This window comes from Dipteris shenzhenensis, chromosome 6, assembly GCF_047967505.1.
Source record: "Dipteris shenzhenensis isolate YYH24624 ecotype China chromosome 6, Dip_SZ_1.0, whole genome shotgun sequence".
In the NCBI taxonomy this organism is placed as follows: Eukaryota; Viridiplantae; Streptophyta; class Polypodiopsida; order Gleicheniales; family Dipteridaceae; genus Dipteris; species Dipteris shenzhenensis.
The window spans coordinates 48,030,403-48,049,412 of record NC_141601.1 but is presented as its reverse complement, the minus strand read 5'-3'; the positions used below and the strand labels follow the sequence as shown (position 1 = coordinate 48,049,412).

At 41.8% G+C, this 19,010-nt stretch overlaps 1 protein-coding gene across 6 annotated transcripts; it reads left to right on the top strand.

The window, feature by feature from the left end:
- The first annotated feature begins 1,847 nt into the window (after positions 1-1,847).
- LOC147901265 (DNA-directed RNA polymerase subunit beta) lies at positions 1,848-7,289 on the top strand. Of its 6 annotated transcripts, none has more exons than XR_015541189.1 (4): positions 1,848-2,220; positions 2,408-2,492; positions 6,095-6,547; positions 6,712-7,288. XR_015541189.1 is itself a non-coding variant. In XM_087376152.1 (3 exons), the coding sequence occupies exons 1-3, from the start codon at positions 1,886-1,888 to the stop codon at positions 6,143-6,145; spliced, it is 471 nt and encodes a 156-aa protein (XP_087232278.1). In that variant the 5' UTR covers positions 1,848-1,885; the 3' UTR covers positions 6,146-7,288. The 6 variants fall into 6 exon arrangements, 4 of the variants coding, with proteins under 4 accessions (XP_087232278.1, XP_087232280.1, XP_087232281.1 ...); XR_015541190.1 differs by having other exon boundaries at positions 6,095-6,402; positions 6,712-7,286; XM_087376152.1 differs by having other exon boundaries at positions 6,095-7,288.
- The last annotated feature ends 11,721 nt before the right edge of the window (positions 7,290-19,010 follow it).

The following is a 19,010-nucleotide window of genomic DNA, read 5'->3' as shown; positions in this document are numbered from 1 at the left end:
GTTAAAGAGGCTATGAAGAAAAGGAGAGCGTGGTTGCCTCACTGGCATGGTTGTGAAGTTCCACCTTAAAGAAGGCTGCCATTCCCCTCTAGCTTGGGATGGCAAGAACGAAGCCCCTCCTGCATCAAGGGCTTCCAAGTCAGCCCTCTTGGTGTGAGGGCCGAGACTATAAGCTTACCCAGCAGGGCATGGTCCTGAAGCTGTGGATCAATGAAAGTGAGTCCTTCGGCTGCTTGAGCTTGAATGATAGTTTGCCAGGCTAGCCTAGCGCGTGTTCTTCGAGCCATCCATACCGGCCTTAAGGAAGTTGTGGATGAGCTGCTACAATTGCGCAACACTAGATTTTGAAAAACACCAATAGAAAGCCACATACCATGTAGTGGCGACGATGAAAACCTAGTTCACCGCCAGGGCACGGCCTGCTAAGGAAAGTCTAGCGCAACTCCAGAAAGCAAGCTTCTTGCGAATGGAATTTGAAACTGAGATGACCTGCTGTGTTGGCGTGATGTCAAGACCTATTTGGAAGCGAAGAATTTGGATCGTTTGTCCTGTCTGTTCGCGCCCGCAAGCTGCCTACTACCTAACATAGAATCATTCCAACCTTTCTCGCAGTCTCTCATCCTCTCGTCAGGAGAAGTCCAAGCTACCTGGCAACTTGCGGAAGGCTATATCCCTTCTAACTATCCCTATGCTCCCCTCGTGCAATGCCATCGAACTCCTGGCCATGCTTGTTGGTCCTCCAATGTCTCCAGATTGTTGAAATCCTCCCACGATCGAAGAGTCCATCACTGGGAGTGTCCAAAGGATGCTCTGGCTCACACCTTAGTGGGAGCTTAGACATTGAGGGTCACTAACTCCCATAAGGCTCGCCTTGGAACCAAGGAACCATGGCCAACCACACTAGATAGTAAAGAAGCACCAATGGAGGTGCACTCACCGCTATTGCAATGCTTCTCACCAATCGAAGGTTCACAGTAGGTGTGAGAACAGCCTAGAAGCACTTGATCACATGTGGTGGTGGTGGAGGGGGAGATGCATTGTGGCTAGGTTGCTCAGCCTCAACTATAATAGCATCTACATGAGGAGTCTCCTCCTCCTTTTCCTTTTCTTTCTTTTGCACACTTTGTTCCTTCTCCTTTCCCTGTCCTTCCCCGCCGCATCTTGCTTCTTCTTTTTGGCCTGCCCTCAAGGTAGCCTTAGCATCGGTTGGAATTCGACGAAGCAAAACTTAGCTAATTTTGGCGTATGAAAAATGTCTTTCTTTGAAATTCCCTAGATTGGCCTCCCCTCCTTTTCCCCCTTCCCCTAGTTCTTGGAGCTCCCCCCTACTGCTTACATAATACAGACGCCTCCGTGCCCTTGCTGTTGCCCCTTTTTGCCTCCTTCTTCCTCCCATGTCTCGCTCGTTTGGCTGTTCTATTGGGCAGCCTTTGGGCGTGTGTATCCACACTACTAAGGGGCTTAGCACATGGGAAGAAATAGGATGGGAATGGGAAAAGGTGGTCCCAAGTGGTCCCATGCATATTTCTATCCTATTCCCATCCCACCATGTGCTAACAAAAAAAGAACTAGGGATGGGTTTAGGAGGAAGAGGACACATGGCATCATTTCATGTGTTTAAGAGGTGGGGACCTTGTGGGGACAAGGACACATGTCATCCTTCCATGTTTTTGAATCCCTAAAAAAGGGGAATCCATTCTGGCTGCCAGGGTCTAGAGGCCATGGTCCAGGATGGAGAAAAAGTGGCTACTCCCATTCTAAATCGATCCTAGAACACTTGGTGTAGGATGGGAGTAATGATGACAAAAATATTCCCATCCTCACATCCATGTGCTAAGCCCCTAAGGCTTGGAAGGCCAAGAATGCGTTGGCAGTAATCCCTCCCATGGCTTATGTGTCTTGCTGCCCCTCAACCTTCTGCTGTTTTTCTTCCACTGCTTCTTCCCAGACTCAGCGTCTTCACTACTCATGCCCAGCTCTACGCCTTCGCTTTGGACTGCCCACAGAACTCCATTCCTCGCATTTCACCATATCATCGCTGGGCAGCTGCAGAAATGCCTTTTCCAACCGCTTTTCTATGGTTGCCAGCACACGTAATGGGGCTGATTCCCGTGGAGATGCCTCCGATAAGGACGATAATAAGCAATCCGGCTTCTTTTCTGCCCGCCTTGGACTACAAGCGCTCATCGTTGTCTTCACCCTTGGTTTCATCGACGCCGGGTAATTTATCATTTACGTATTTGCATTGTGTTGAAAGTTTGAGAGGGTTTCTGATCTCGAGTTCCTTTCACAAATTCCGTCGGAACACAATTCACAATAACAACTGGAACCTTTCGTTGCTACTATTTTTGTCAGCGCCGTGACCTTTCGTTTTTTTCCGTTTGCTTTCGTATCCCTCTGGCTGTAGCTATAGCGGAGATTGGTCCCGCATTGGCGTGTTATCACAGGAAGCAGAGTCAATGTTGCGCCTAGCCGCATATGGCGTGGTTCCTGTATCTCTTCTATCCGTTTGGTTCATCTCAAAAGGGAACACTTTCCGAAAAGGATGAAAAACAGAAAGGCGAATGACCATGTTATCTGTTGAGCCTTAGTGTCTTAAGTATTGTATGAGTCCTACTAGTTCAGGATAAGTTGTAAGACTTTACAGTTCAGCTTCTATACTTTTCCAGATGCAGGTTTGACTACCCATTTTTTAACTTCTGGACCTTAGCATTTTGTGTCCTAGTAATAAAGCATTACTGACGCTTATATAGGCAATTTATCAAGTTTTGAAACATTTCGGATTCTTTGTGTTATCCAGCTAGTGAAGCAGATCGCATTGCATCGTAGCTTGTGTGTATATCAGCACTCATAGATTCTCAAACTTCTGAACGCAGACTTAATGCACACATTTCAAGGGTACTTGAGAGAAGGCTAGTGACATACAAATTTCATGGTGACCTTGATCGTACATAGCAACTAGATCGATGATTTATTAAACTTTGTATACTCCATCTTTTGCGTGGTGACCTCCATAGTTAAACGAACATGTTTCTTGCTATTCGCTAGTCGCATCTCTTTTCTTGTATGATCTCTTCCCTTGAAGGGTTTTAGGTGAGACTATTGAGTTTTATTTCTAATTTTTTTGGCCTGCCCTCAATGGGTAGGCCTTAGTAATCGTTTGGCCTCCAAAGAGAAAAATAAGCATTTAGTTCTTTTTATGTTCTTTTTTTTTTTCGTATGGAGGTGCATGTGAGAAATCCCATGAAATGCTCCACCTTTTTCTCTCTCTCTCCTCTTCTTCTTCTTCATCCCTTCAATCCTCCACTTTTTTCTCCCCCCCTTTCTCTCTCTCTTTGTCTTCTTCTCCTTCTCTCTCTCCCCTCTCAGCTTCCAATTCATCTCACCATCTAGGGCAGGCCACATGAATGAAATTCACCTTGTTTCTTTTCCTATGTGGTAGGACCTCTTTCTTACCCTCCTCCACACCCAAGGAGTCACATGCCAGGGTCGCAATTAGTGCGTTGCCCCAACAGTAGGTGCCTCTGGAGGTGAGGGAGAATCCATCCTCCTGAAGCGTGGGCATAGTTGAGCCTAGTGCCCAAACTCATGACAACGGAAACATTGATTGGGCTACCCTGTCACGAACACTTGCTGAGTAACTATCCCAACATTCGAAACAATCTCCAAGACCTTTGGAATGAGGGAAAGATTTTCTATTGCCATCTGTAATCTCCAAGACCTTTGGAATGAGGGAAAGATTCTCTGTAGCCACCCGTGCCTGAGGCACACCGAAATTGATCACTGCATCTACAAAGGAATCCACGAGGAGAATACCAAAATGAGCCCCAAAGTCAGCCACACATGGCCTCAACTCCTTAGCCAACCTTGGATGACGAGGAACCTGATGTTGTATGTTGAATGAATCTATGCTGGAACCTCCATACCATGGGACAAGGGCTATTAGCTTGTCACCTACTGGGATGAGGGTGCGTACCAACAACTGACCCAACCCTTCTGCTGATGAGAGTGTCAGCATCTTTATGCCTCCACCCATAAGTGCCGCCTCACTAATGTGGCTGTCCTCAAGGGGTCAAGCTGGCTCGCAGCCAGTCTTGAAGCTCTAACCGTGAAGGAGAATGGACAACGATCCACCCGTATACTACTGAGTGTCAGTAAACATCGGATTTGTCCTTGACCATCGCCATCTGTTGCTTGGATAATGTCACTTTATAGGCCTGTGGAATGGGAGCATTCTGGCGGACATCTGCCGCCGCCATGTGCCCAAATGTGGAAATGAGGGAGGAGAGGAGCATAGCGGAGGAGGGGGCTGAAGGAAAAAAAGGGGGGGGGGGGGGGGGGTGTCGTGGGTGAGTGAAGGGTGAGAAGGCCTACAGCCTGAGAGGATGAAGGGGAGAGGGGGGGGGGGGGGAGACAGCCGCACGAGGAAGGAGGTGAGAGGACCGGGAAGGGGGGAAGCGGTGTAGGAGGAGAGGTAGTGAGGGAGGGAGTGGGATTGTGGTGGAGGGCTGCTGGGCAGCGGGTTTGCTTGGCTGGCTGCCATGGGATAGCACAAGCGAGGAGGAGAAGGGGTCAGGTAGGGGGTGGGGTGGGGAGGAGGTGGGCGGGGGAGATCAAGTTGGTCTCCACAAGGACTGCAAATGCTTGTCCATTTGTAGTAGCATTCTCAAATGTACAACAGTTAGTTTTACTAGAATGGCTAAAATCAGTCCAACTCTTTGTAGATTATGACAATTAAAGGTGTTGGCAATCACCATAGATGGTGCCACAGGATACAGATCTCAAGCTCGCATGTGAAGTTGGGAAACGAGAATTCCCGGCTATGGAGTCGTTGTCCTCATAGCAGGGACAATTCACTTCAGGTAAGTTGGCAAATTGCATGGGTTGGGCCAAAACTAATTATCAAGCTACCCAATGAGTTATCTTCAGCCTTACACAAAGATCCACATTGAGTACAAGTTGAAAATCCTGATACAAGTGCAATCATCCTTGGGTTGCCCAATTTGTTAACTGACATAGCCTGTGCTCGTATGTGAACCTTGGGTTTAGCAGCTCTCTTTATGGGAACCATAGAGGCAAAACTAAATGTACCATGAGAGGCTTAGAACATGCAATGGGAAAGGGTTAATATGCATACGCAAGGGACATCCCATTGGACAGATCATGCATGAGCAAAGGTTGCAAGCTATCTATTTTGCAGCCTATGTGGACATTGATGTCATGAAGTCCATAATATGGTTGGACTTGTATCTGGGTTTTGAGATTCAACAAATTGCCTACTCCTAGGACTGGTGCCACAAATACAGACACCAGTCGAATGGCCACATGTTGCCTTCAAAACGTGGTCCTGCCCTGCTACGAGGGCATGGAATGGCTTCAGCTGGTAACATAGGTAATTTGTTTCCCACGGTAGGCTTGGTTCGTGCTTCTTTGAATATGCAAGGTCTGCAATTTTAATGCCAGGAAACCTAGGACAAAACCTCAAGGAACGGCTTAGGGCCAAATGCCTTCTGTTTGGGCGACCAATCATATAAAACCCAGGTATTAAATTTTCTCATGTATCTGCACATCTCAAATTATCACCTCTGATGACTTATTCTAAATTCTAATGTTGACACTGCATGAGCTGTAACCTGTTCAACTGCAGCAGCAGTACAGTTTTGGATCTGGTGGGCACATGTACCAAAATATCAATGGCCAGCTAGGTGGAAATATGGCTAGTAACATGCAGAGAAAGAATCTGCCTATTGGATTCATGAATGGCAGTACTAGCAATGGGTTGTAATTAAAAGCGCCTGGTGAACGGGAATCCAGGATTTTCCAATGCCACCATGTACATGAATTCCGCGCAGCTTGGGAACATGCTTGCTCAGGCTCACTGGCATATGAATCTGCAAAACAGTAGCATATGCCTATGCAGTGTTAGTCAGTTCTTTATGCTTGTACAACTTGTAGAAGCCTATGCAATGTAAGTTGGGTCTTCATACTCATCACAAAACTTGTAGTCTTAAGTGGGTGTGAGTGTGACATTCAGATGACAAATGCAAGCTTGTAAGCTGCTGTTTTAATGAGTTTTAATATTGCTTGTTTACAGCTACACTGCCAAACCAGATGGCCACCATCTCAGGTGATCTGTATGCCATGAATGTGGTAGACCTTGTAGGGCCTGGCGGTTTTTACAATTCAGTCCCTAGTGGTCTCTCAGCTGGCAGTCTGGATATGATACCTATCCCGTGTTTTCCTTCTTTTCATTTGAACATGCATTCACAGCAGCAGCTAATTTTCAGCAAAACACATCAGGGCTTCTAAGGAATCATCAGCAGCAGTAGCAACACGTCTCTAAAGCAAAATCATTTTATCAAGCTTAGATTTCTTCGACTCTCTGTGGTCAGAAACAAGCAGGTATGGCTTTGCGACAGGAGGAAACTCAAACAGTAACTCGATCTAGGAGAAGTACACTTGCTAGCGTGCTACATGATCAAACCATCGCTGCGAAGTACTGTTGTGCCCTTTGTGCATCTGCAATTGAAGGGGAATTAATGTCTTGGTATCAATACCATTTGCTGCTTCCATTGACAAGACAACACCATTGGCTGCTCTCTTGTTTGACTTATTTTGGTCCTCTACATTTTCAGGGCTAAGATCTTGCTGTTTCACTTGTTGTATAGAAGCTTGATCAGTTAAGATTTATCGTGAACTCTGTGATTGCAGTGAATTCTGCTGCTGCAGTTCCTGTGACTATTGCAGAGGCATATCTTGCCCCTTCTAGTGCTGTTGCTGCTGCAGAAGGCCAATGCTAGATGACACCTTGTTGCCATACTGTTAGACAACTGTGGGGAACATTGTGAATTGTATTGATTGTGAGTGCCATATCTCCCCGTTGTCATGGATCAAGAACGCTTCTTAGGCACCATCAGCAATGTTATGGTATCTAGTGCCCCGTATGTGTCCCAGTTTGGCAAAAATGTAGTCATCAGCGAATGCAGGCTGCCCAAGGCCAGGTTGTCCAAGGACATAGTATTACTCTTGGAATGGTTAGTGTGGCAAGTAGCGCCTGCCGAACTATAAGTCTTCGTGGAGTGTTGAATGAAGAAGCATCATCAAGCAAGTCTGCCTTGCCAATGAATGCTACAGTGGAGATAGTGCAATTTCTTTTTTTAATAAAAGTAGCAATTATATAAGAAGACTAGTCAAGCTTGGTAATTATAGCTTTAGTTTTTGGCCTGCCACAGGAGGCCTTAGTGAAGGCAGGCCTGCTTCCAAAGCAAAAATGCTTAATTGTTTTATTTCTTTTTATTGCTTCACCATTTTCTCCCACTTCTTCTCAACTCTCTCTCTCTCCCTCTCTCTCTCTCTCTCACACACACACGCACACACTCAAGCTCTCAATCTCCAAGCCCACATTATCATGATGCGACCAAGAAGCTGCAGCCTTGCTCCAACTCCTTTTGGGCAGGCCTTATGAATGATAAAAGTCATTAAACTTGTTATTATAAAAAATTTTAAAATGTAACTAGTACACATAATAGTAAAATTTTGGTATAAATTTACAATGATTCTTATTTTAATACTTTAAAATTACTATTATTAATCCCTTGGTTTGTTGAATTCGAAAAGCTATCTTTTTTAATACATTATACAATTAAACAACCGAGATAAGGGCAACCTCAATAAATTGTAGTTGGTCTGTCTCTAAAAATTTCATGATTTATGTTTCAAGATACGAAAAATGATTTCAATTTGCACAACTATTAAAAGAAACATAGGATGTTACAATATGAAGATATTTATATTTATAATATGATTTTTAAATATTTATATTCCGCCAGGCCCATAGATCTTGAAGGGTCTCCTACGAACTTTAATGCAATCATATCATATGATCTCTCTCTCTCTCTCTCTCTCTCTCTCATGTAATGAAGGCCATCTCATGATAGAATTAGAGTGTAGTGTGTGCTATAATAATTTTGAGGTGAGATGCCATGTGTTTTCCTCGACTCTTTGATACCTAGAGATGTAAGTAGCTTCTCTTTTTTGGTGTGTTCTCTCTCTCTCTCTCTCTCTAGGTATCAAAGGTCAAGTGCATGGATAATGAAAGGCTACCAAAGAGAGCATGGAATGAAAGTCAGAAGCTTCAAAAGACAAACAAGGGCAAGATTTTGACATCCGGATGGGCACAGGACCTAAAAAAATGGTTCAAGAAGTGGGAAGTAGAAGAGTATTTAAACTACTCTTCAGAGGAGATTGATGAAGAGGCTTTTCATTATGACCTGCTGAATGCACTACACAGGAAATGGCAAACAGCAGAAAACAAAGATAAATTTGAGTACTATCGCACATATATCAACCCCGAATATTGGTCAATTTATACAGGAAGGGAGACAACAACGCAGAAGTACATATGTACACCTATAGCAGTGCATAAACGGAGGGCTTTAGCCTCACTTCGCACCCGATCACACCAGCTGCAAATAGAAACAGGGGGATGGAAAAAGATGCCAAGGGAGAGTAGAATATGCCAACTATGTGATCAAGGTATGGTTGAAACAGAAGAACACATGGTAATGATATGCTCTCACTATGCACACATTAGGGAAGAGTTCAATCACCTCCTTGAGGGACATAACAAACTGGCTGATTTGCTGCATAAAGGGTCACCTTCAGCTTTAGGAACATTTGTGTATAAGCTCTTCAAGCATAGGAATCCACCTGAATCCTAGAAGGTGGTTTCTCTTTCCACCCTCCCATCTTCGGGAGGAGCTTTCATGTACTTGTGATATTGTATTGCTCAGGTCCCATAGGCCGGTTTTGGTCTTCAGAGGACGATAATATATTCTTCTTCTTCTTCTTCTTCTCTCTCTCTCTCTCTCACTCACACACACACACACACACACGCACGCACACGCACACGCACACGCACGTAACACGTATATGTTCTTTTTTACAAATATGTGAAACCTTTCACATTCATATATAGGTGAATAAGATTTTATTTTATTTTTTATTTTTGCATATAGGTGAATAAGATTAAGGTTATCATTTTTAAAAAAGAAGTTAGATATAGTTGAATAAGATTAAGATATCATTTTAAAAAAATATGAGATAAGTACAACCTTAATATATGTGGTGTTGTCCATATGTTGTTATCATAACTTGAGTTCTTTAGATGTTTGAAAATAAAGTAGAATTAGTTTATCATACTTGAAAATGAGTTGTATATTTTTATATGTTAAATTGAATCGTCAAATGCTTACACACATTTATAGGTTTATAGGTTAGATCACATATTTATAGGTTAGATGATGCACATTTAAACATAGAATGTATCTTACTATTACCTGTTATATGTTTATATGTTTGTATGTTTTAAAAGTTTAAAAATTGGATATCAAGATCTTTAATTTTTTTCATATGTTTGAAAGAACATGTTTTTCATATATATGAACTAGCATTCTAAGGTATATCTATGTTTTCTTTTGTGTTTTCATATGTTTGAAAAATGTTTTTCTTATGTTTGAAATAATACAAATAACATGTTTATTTTCCAAATGTGCAAAACCATACACACTAGTTTTTTGTGTGTTTGAAAGCAACATGTTTTTTCATATGTTCAAAGCTATATGCTAATTTTTAATATGTTTGAACATCATGTTTTTTCAATAACTTAGAAGATACTATTTTTTTCAAATGTTTGAAATGACATTTTATTTTCTCATATGTTAGAAAGAGCATGTCTTGTTTTTTTTCCATACATTAAAACCAACATTTGAAATTTTTTCATATGTTAAATACCAACATTTGAATGTGAGAGTATTTCTTTTAGCACTTATGAAAGGTTGATTTAAGACATATAAAAAATGGGTTAAATAGTTTGTTTGTGTAAATTTAGATTTTGTAACTTTAGAAGTCTTAAAAGTTATAATTTTCTAATGTTGTTTCACACATAGAAGTTTGTCTTAAACTTGTGGTGACCTCATGGGAGCACGGTGAAGACTAGAAAGATGTCCTGCAAACGATCGCGCGAGATTAGCACAATACCTCTCGGGTTCCCTCCAAGCTTGAGAGATCCCTTATCACATGGGTTATCTCTCTGCGTTTTGACGAATAGAATGCAGTAAGGGAGATAGGGGACCTCCTTGGAGATGAAGGAGAGGCATAAATGCTCGTCTTATTCAGATGGCATGAATGCGAGAGCTTGGCCACGGAGCGTTATCCTTGCCCGTTAGGAAAAACGTTCTCCAGCTTACTCTAAGGGATAAGCTCCCCCGTCATAGCTGCGAGCGCCAGAGCCGTTACCATACTTTGAGACGCTGTATCTCTAAACCCCCCCCCCAACAAGTTCTACAATTCCTGACTTTGAGTGATGAACGTTGTTACGATCTCATCGAGGATCACCGCCCTTGACCTTTTCTTGCTCGCCCGGATCTTTACCTCTAAGCATAGCTCCTGAGCAACGGCTCCGATTGTGATTTTACCAAATTTTTACGTACCGCGTGAGTTCTACGTTTGCATGACCGAGACTATAAGCGTCTTGAAGCGTATTCTGCATGCTACATTGGACATGTGAAAAAGCTCGCAAATATATATGTGGAATTTCACGACTAAGGAGATATTGGGCCAGCCCGGATACACTAGAAAATGCGTGATTACCTTTGATTAACCGCGAAGAGGTAGAATCACAGGAGCGGACTGCATGAGCCTCCTTCGGAATCATTAGGGACTGAAATGTGCCAAGCTACAGGAGCGGACACCCAAGATCCACTTTTAGGATCCCCTCTTGCTGCAACAGCAGCAACAGAAACACACCAACCGCAGCAAGAGTATTAGGTGCTGCGGTGAATCCTCGACCCCCCATCGTCCTCGTTTCAAATATCCCAGCTTCCACGATACTTCTAAAACTGCGCAACGGATCAGGCCTCCATGTCTCCTTCTGCAGACGAACGACTCCTTGTCATGAAACTCTGCCTTGATTGTCCATCTCCATTTTGACTTGCAACTGGCAAGGGCATCCGGGTTGAGGTCATTTCAGAAGGTGGAGGCGCAAACAATCCAATACCATAGCTGATCGACAACTTTGCTCAAGGGCTGTGTAGAAGACGGCCTGCCTACAGGGAGGATGGATCTGATCTGTGTGTGCATATGCTGCTGATTCACATGATAATTACTCGCATCGCATGGTCTGCTCTGCTTTTGGAGAGATGCCCTACTGGAATGAAAGCCTTGCTACTCATGACTATGGGCCTTTCTTTCACACCATTGGAAGTTTTGTTCTTTTAAAAAAATTTCCTCGTCAGGCTGAAGTGGAATTGGAAAACAATCTTGTCGCCTTTGTCTGCAACGGCGGCACCAAAATTAGTCTGATTTACTCGCTCCGAAAGATAGCTACAAGGATGAAAATTGAAGAGATTGCAGATGAAGCTCGGGCCTTTCTCGAGCTTGGTTCTTAGTCGTATCTCCCTTGGGAGCATTATTTTATTTCATTTCATTTTATGATACTAGATCAACCTGTTTGGACACTTTGAGTTGCTTTTTCCAACTTCTAGGACACACATTGGATAACCAAAAATTCGAAATTATAATTATGTAGATCTGACCAAGGTGTTTCCGTTGGCATCATTTATATGTATATAATTTTTTCAATGATAATATTGTTGGATGCTGTTAGAATGGAGTGATATCCTTTTAATACTATTGCACTTTCTTGCAAAACAGTTGCTAAGCGTAAGAATTACATTGACAGTACTCATCAATTACATGCTTGGACAAGATCCGAGTTTGCTAACAGTTTTCCTTTGATTGTACTCTAATTTACTGCTTTGCTTGAATTTATGTAGTTTCCCTTCCTAGATTTCAATTATACATCAATATTGTAGACTCTCAATGCAGAGACATCAGGATGGCATTGCTTACTTAGTGCATTTTCTCGATTCCCATACCCTTTAGGGTCTGGATGGGTTTTATAATCCATCATGATTGTGATCTGTACAATATTCAAATATTACCCTACTATGTGAATATTAATACTTTTGGTTGGTCCAATTGGGTATTAGACCTTTGATATCATAGTGATGAATATGGTCATTTTAAAACAAGAAATGGCATCTTCTTTAGATATGAATATTGTAATTCTACTCAACTTTAGTATACCATCTTTAGGTGGTCGTACCATACATTGTATAATATATGCCTAGGCACATTGTTGTCACAATTACAAGTACCGTTGGTCATACCTCCTAGGCATGGTATTGTCACAATTACAAGTATAGATATGTGCTTATCACATTTGAGCAATATTATAGACGCCAACCCATCTTTCATGAACAATACAAGCAAAGAAACTACTTCACAATAGTGCCTTATATGCATACACATTAAGCCTAATTTGATCCCACACAATAACCATATTGGCTCATAGCTCCCATTTATCAACCCCACATCATCCCCATTACAAATGATCCCATATGTAAAACATTCCCCACATTGTGGGGGTGGAATTACACAACCTAATGACTCACAATATAATAGTAAGTGGTAGTGTGTGTTCTAGAGGTACTAGCATCATAGGCCTAGATAGGCATGGTACTACTACACAAGGTTTGAGCACATTTGTACATTACAACATCATAATGCCAACAAGTAAAAGTACAACATCGATTAACATTAATGCCTTCTTAGGACTACGTGGAGGTAGTAGTATTACTGTTATCTTGTGCAATAGCAATAGTCTTAGTGAGATAATCACTACTATTGGACAAAAATATCAAAAAATATTATGGTTTTGCAACAGTGAATGGCGATGCAACGAGGATGCAACATGGGAGTTGGCAGCTAATATATGTGATTATGTTGAATGGAGGTGCAACTCTTATGGAGTAGAAGAGTCAAAGGGCGATCTTCTATAAGGGACCATTTGCTTTGTACCTTAAAGAAGAATACTCAACTTTTCCAAGATCCAAGAGTAGCATAGTTACTTGTACCTGAAGAGATAAGCCAAAATCAATAAGCAATGATCCAAGAGTAGTTGTACTTACTTGTACTTTGAGAGAGAAACTAAAAGCAATTGGAAAATGGAAAAATCAATGATTTTGGGAGTTCTAAATTGCACTTTCAATTATTCCATCACAATTTCCAAGCATACAGTCTCATGCTTGAATAAGCAGTGTTGATGTAAGTACTCCATAATATATTATGCAAGATTCCTCTCCATATGTGGCTCATGATACTAAAGTATCTAGAGAGTACCTAGAAGTCATAAAACATGCAACCTACAATTCTAGAGACTATTTGTCCAAGGCTTGGATATTGAATGTTATTTTCTTTGTAGATTAACTTTTCTCATCTAGATATACACATCTAGATATAAAATCATCATATGAAGATATGCAAGCTTGTGGCTTGGCACCATTGTTGGTGCACATGCTTTGCCCTCCTATTGTGGGTCGCTCCCATGGCCACATGCTATAGAATGTGTAGATGCAAAACTCATGACTCATGCTGGTCATAGTTGAGCATAGTTATCTAGTCGATCCTACCAATAGTCATATGTTTTCTCAAATATTAAGCCATACATGTGACATGGTAGGATGGAATGGGTGTATCTTCCTTACAAGATTGTCTTTTCGATATTATGGTGTATTAAAAAGGTTCTAATCGTATATCGCTTAGGGGATTTGTGTTTTGAGAATGGAAACCTTGTGGTGTACAATAAATCCAAGGGATGTATGTGATATTGCTATAGTGACGTTCATACTTTATGAGTGGAGATGCAAATATTGTAAGTTTCCTTAGAGAAGAGGATAGATGTACTGATATTCTTTGGCTTTGTAGAACAATTGAGCATCTATGCCTACAAATTGGAGAGCATGAACATTTTGAACTCAAGAAATGCATTGGTATAGAATAGAATAGATGAGTTTAGTGATAAGAGTAGGACACACACACACACACGCATGTGTGGGTGTGTGTGCACGTGCACACCCACACACATGCACACACAGACATACACGCTCACACACACGTGCACACATGCATATACACACGTGTGCACGCGCACACACACACAATGGTCGTGGACAATTTTGGTCAAGAGCTGAGGAAAAGGTTTTTTACCATCCAAGCATGTAATGGGGAAATTTGAAACGAAAAGGAATTATAACTTTCTTATGAATCTTGTAATGTGATATTGGACTCTACTAAAATCCAAATATAAAGGCAAGTCAAGGAATATGAGACGATTAAAATAATAGGGAAAGAGGATGCATTAAATAATGGATTGCCATGAGTCGTCACCATAAAATGAGAAAAAATTCTCCTACTGTTTGAATGCACATTGGCTTCGATACACTCACATCCAATCACCTGGCATATTAGAGTAGGACGGCGTGGGATTCTTGAAGGTACTAAGCAAATGAATTGTTAGTGCACTGCATACAACAATAGTCTCTTCCCTGCTAGCTACGTACTTATATATACATAGGCAAAACCCAGCTTGTATATATGCTCATAATGGTTGGGAGTTCTTCATTAGTGACTCTTAGTCCATTCAGAGTAATTGCGAACTCTAGGAATGATCTTTCGGGAGGGACCTCAGCTTACAAACTACACCACACTTGCTCCATGAAACTATTTTCCATTCGTGCTCTTGTGTACATAAGAAGTGATCAAGTATATCATGATCACCTTCTATCTGCACGTTGCTCTACTAAAATATTGAAGGAGGGTGCTCCTTAGTGTTTGTTTAGGCTACGTGGCAAAATACATACACCTGGGTGGTCATTTAAGTTATGAATGGTCCTATATTCTTGTTGAGGAGGGAATACCACCCATAGTAATACACTTCTGGACGATGCGATACCACCTCTCAAGCATGGCAAGCTTTTTCACCAAGAACATGGTAACATACTGGCATGCTTTATGGAACCAAAACTAAGCATCTGGACATGGCCATTATGGCTCTAATAAACATTTCTTCCTTTTGTATCTTCTATAAGCGAGCCAAGATCCCACTACATAAGTGACACGCTAGGTCTCTTCTTGAATCCAAGGCCCATCGCCTTGCCTTATCCACTGTGTTTTCTATGTTCATGCTCTCTTGATCTACTGGGTAGCCTCCTTTGTGACTTGCAGGCTATGCAAGGTCAAAAGATGACACACTTAGTCGCCGCAGTCATATCACCATGGCCTCAGATACATGACAATGCACTGGAAGGAGGTATCTGTGGGGTTCTTAAGCTATCCATACTTGGGTGGTAGGGCAAAGGAAGTGCCTACTACATATTAAGCATGCATGACCTCATGAAAGCCTTCCAATGAGAGCCCTGTGAGAGCTTGCATAAGCACATGGCATATGCTTACATACCAATGTGCCATGTGGGGTTATATAGTGGCTATTTGGCCATTCCCCTACTCATTCTTTTACATATGTTCATTCTTTTACATGTACATTCTCTATATGTACATTTTCTCATATTTCCTCCATATTTACATTCTCTATATATACATTTTCTTCTATATATCCTCTCTATGCTCATTATTTTACATATGGACATTCTCTTATATGTACATTATCTCATACGTACATTCACTTATACATATGTGCATTCTTTCTTATATGTACAGGATGCTCCACACATATGGTTAAGAGATATTCTCTTATACATATTCCACACCTACGGTTATGGCATATTCTTGTATATATATATATATCATTTCTCCTACATATGGACATTCTCTTTTATGTTCTGGAAAATTGTCTTATAAGCAAAATGTGTGAGTGAGGATTTAGCAATTTCTCCTATCCATGTTTTTTCTTATACTTCACTTTGGACATTGATAACAAGTCCAACAATGCTATGACACCTATCTTCTCTTTTTGTTGTGGTCCTAATTTAAACTTTTTGGATGGTCGCAAGTATAAACATTGCTGGTTGAGGTTTTGTCTACCACAAGATTTTTCAACTACATCAACTCTTTATAAATACCTATTCTTTATAAATCATATCATGTTTAGAGGTGTGCATATATTCTTAGACCTAACACTACATCTTGTGATTATTCATTAGATGGCTCTATAATGGCAAATTGATCTTTTGGACTTGGGATACTTTGGTAATCTTCCCATTCCTAGTCCTTGCACACTACATCTTGTGATTATTCATTAGATGGCTCTACAATGGCACACTAATCTTTTGGACTTGGGATACTCCAATAATCTTCCCATTCCTAGTCCTATGGTGCAAGCTACTCTTGCTCTTATCGACAATAAAGAGATTCATAAGAAAATCATCGATCACGACTTGGTGGCTAAGGAATTAGGTAATAGTACACTATTACACACTCTGAGCATTGAAGAATGGACATTGATCCTTACTACTACTAGCCGTAAGAGTACAACAAAACCCTATTCACTCCTTTCAAAAATGGGAACTATGATTGATGAAATTATTTCTAGTGAAGATGATATCAATGTTGGTTAGCATGAAGAAATGCTTCCTAAAATTGAAAAAGCTCTATCTTCTACCAATGTTAAGGAAGTCACTATGAAGCTCCCACGGTTCAAAAATACTTCTCTTTGCTAATCTAAGCAAGAAAATTTGGATAATTTCTCCACTTTACTTACTACTTGAGTGGAATAGGAAGCTAAAGATAATCTCACTACTCCATAGGGATCGTCTTGTATTCTGACTATCCCAGCTAGGGAGGTGGAATTTGATGTGTCTCTTAAGACTCGTCAAAATTAAATGTGGACACTTAATAATCTGAATCTATTGGCACCTCTGAGCATAGAAATCCTCAAAATTTGGGGTTCACTTGGAAACAAGGAAGTGGAAAAATGCAGACAAGCATCTCTCAAAAGAGTTTCACTGATAGCCTTCAAAAGACTTATCAGTCCTTATGCACCAACGCTATCTACAATGAAGGCAAGGAAATGTTCCAAGTCTAAGGTCCTGCTATTGGTACATGGTGGCTTTAACTCCAAAAGAGAAAGAGAAACAAACTACAAATCCCTTTGGTGGAATTGGTTATGACGCTCAACATCATGTGATTACATGTGCATAGCACTAACACATATAGAGTGCTATAAAGGAAAGGGTTAGATGCCCTAACCCTAACCCTAAATGGGTTTGTATATATTCTACATTTTAAACTAAATCTAGTATACAGTTAGTCATTTGTGGTGTGCTCTCTATGCCTTCTCTCTTCATCTCCACTCTTCTCCTCTCCCTTCTTCATGTTTTGTCATGGTATCAGAGCATGGTTATGCCTTCGGCTGAGGCACCATTCTTCTTGTGAGAGTGTGATTGAGAGATCGATCTTCACTTCTGTTGAGAGAACAATTCCGTCCATTGTGTTGGGAGAAAATTCCATCCATTGCATTGAGGGAATTCCGTCCTTGAGAGTGTTTGATTGAGAGTGTTTGAAAGAAAGTTTCCACAACTATGTGCTTTCCGTCCATTGAGATTCTATGTGAGAGATTCTTTTGTGAGAGAGAGAGTTTTTGCTTTTGAGTGTTCCGAGAGAAGAGAGAGGTCTATCACCTACAAGTAAACAAAATAAAGGAAACGAAACTCACGGCTTCCACACAACACCTCTGGTCAACAAGCTCATTGAGAGTCCAAGTGCCTCTCCAGCGATTCCTTTGAGGCACCCAACGCTAGCCCATATCTCCTATATGAGGCCGTCCTCTATCAATGAGCCCCCATGAATGGATGAGAGGCTCCACAATAGCGAAGACTCCACCATTGACGACCACCTCTAGTAAGGCTCCTGCGACAACGAGCGATGAAGTGGACTCTAAGCCTTCTACAACGACTTTGCTTCTACAACGACCTTGTGACGCCATGCTCCTGCTTCCACGACCAAGTTTACTGCCTCTCCATACATGGGCACATGCACAACGGCCATCTCCAAATGCTCAACAGCCCCGACTAGCCTTCCAATCTTCAAAGCTCTAGCCGACGAGAGATAGCTCTCCTGCTTAAAATGATGCAATCCATGATCGACTAAGCTCCTCTAGCTACGCTCACAACATCAGACGACATCAGACCACAAACTAAGGTAACTTTTGACTCGTAAACCTCGTAAACCAGTTGCCAGCCAATGTCTACAACTAGTGGCTTGCCAGCGCCATCTTCGTCAAAGCTACGGCCTTCTCCAATCAGCAGCGACAACAGAGCGACTCAGCGCCTTCACTCCACAAAACAACTCATGATCTTGACATCCCACGGTGCTCCAAAGCATCCCAACAACCTCCGAAGGCTACTCAAATGGCCAGCTTCATCTCCAAACCATGCTGTAATGTCACCATAGTTTCTACAACACCTTCTTTCAAGGTCTTAGCAAAAAGGCCATGTGGAGGATAGGACTTAACCATGGTAAGGTTCATCTGACCTCGAGGTTGTGCAATAGATAAGGCCACGTGGCACTCCACAATCCACACCCCACTTCTAGTCAAGTTAACCTAGGTGTGTGTTACAGTGGATAGGGTTGATCAATTTAACCCGAGCCAGGCTAACTTTGGTTGGGTCACCATAGCGTAGTGTGGTCAAAATTATGACACGTGGCACCCTTATCCTCACCTACCACATCATCACTGACTACCATGTCACCTTTTCCACATCAGTAATGACACCTCATCAGTACACAATTAGCTACCACCTCATCATCTGCCACATGGCACTGACCCATTGTCAAGCACACTGACCTCCTACCAAGCACACTGTGCACATTGCAAGTGCACCCTCTTGACACCTCAACACACTGTTTCATAGGAACACCCCTTGCCAGGCACAGTCACTACATGTGACTCACCCTGCCACATCATCACTGAGCACATTTCACTCTTTTTTGCCCCTCCACCTAGATCAAGTTGTAACTCTTGATCCAAGAGGAATTTGAGGGTGCTACAAAAAGGTGAAACGATCAATTTTTTGGGCTCTACACATTCGTCACATCATATGCATGTTTTGACACCTTCACATTTTTGAGCCTCGACATCAAAACCACTTCTT

Bases quoted from the DNA above. Each gene is read 5' to 3' on its own strand.
- LOC147901265 (XM_087376151.1), top strand. From the start codon at position 1,886: ATGGCTTATGTGTCTTGCTGCCCCTCAACCTTCTGCTGTTTTTCTTCC. The intron at 2,221-2,407 runs GTAATTTATCAT...CTCTGGCTGTAG, and splicing joins CTTGGTTTCATCGACGCCGG to CTATAGCGGAGATTGGTCCC.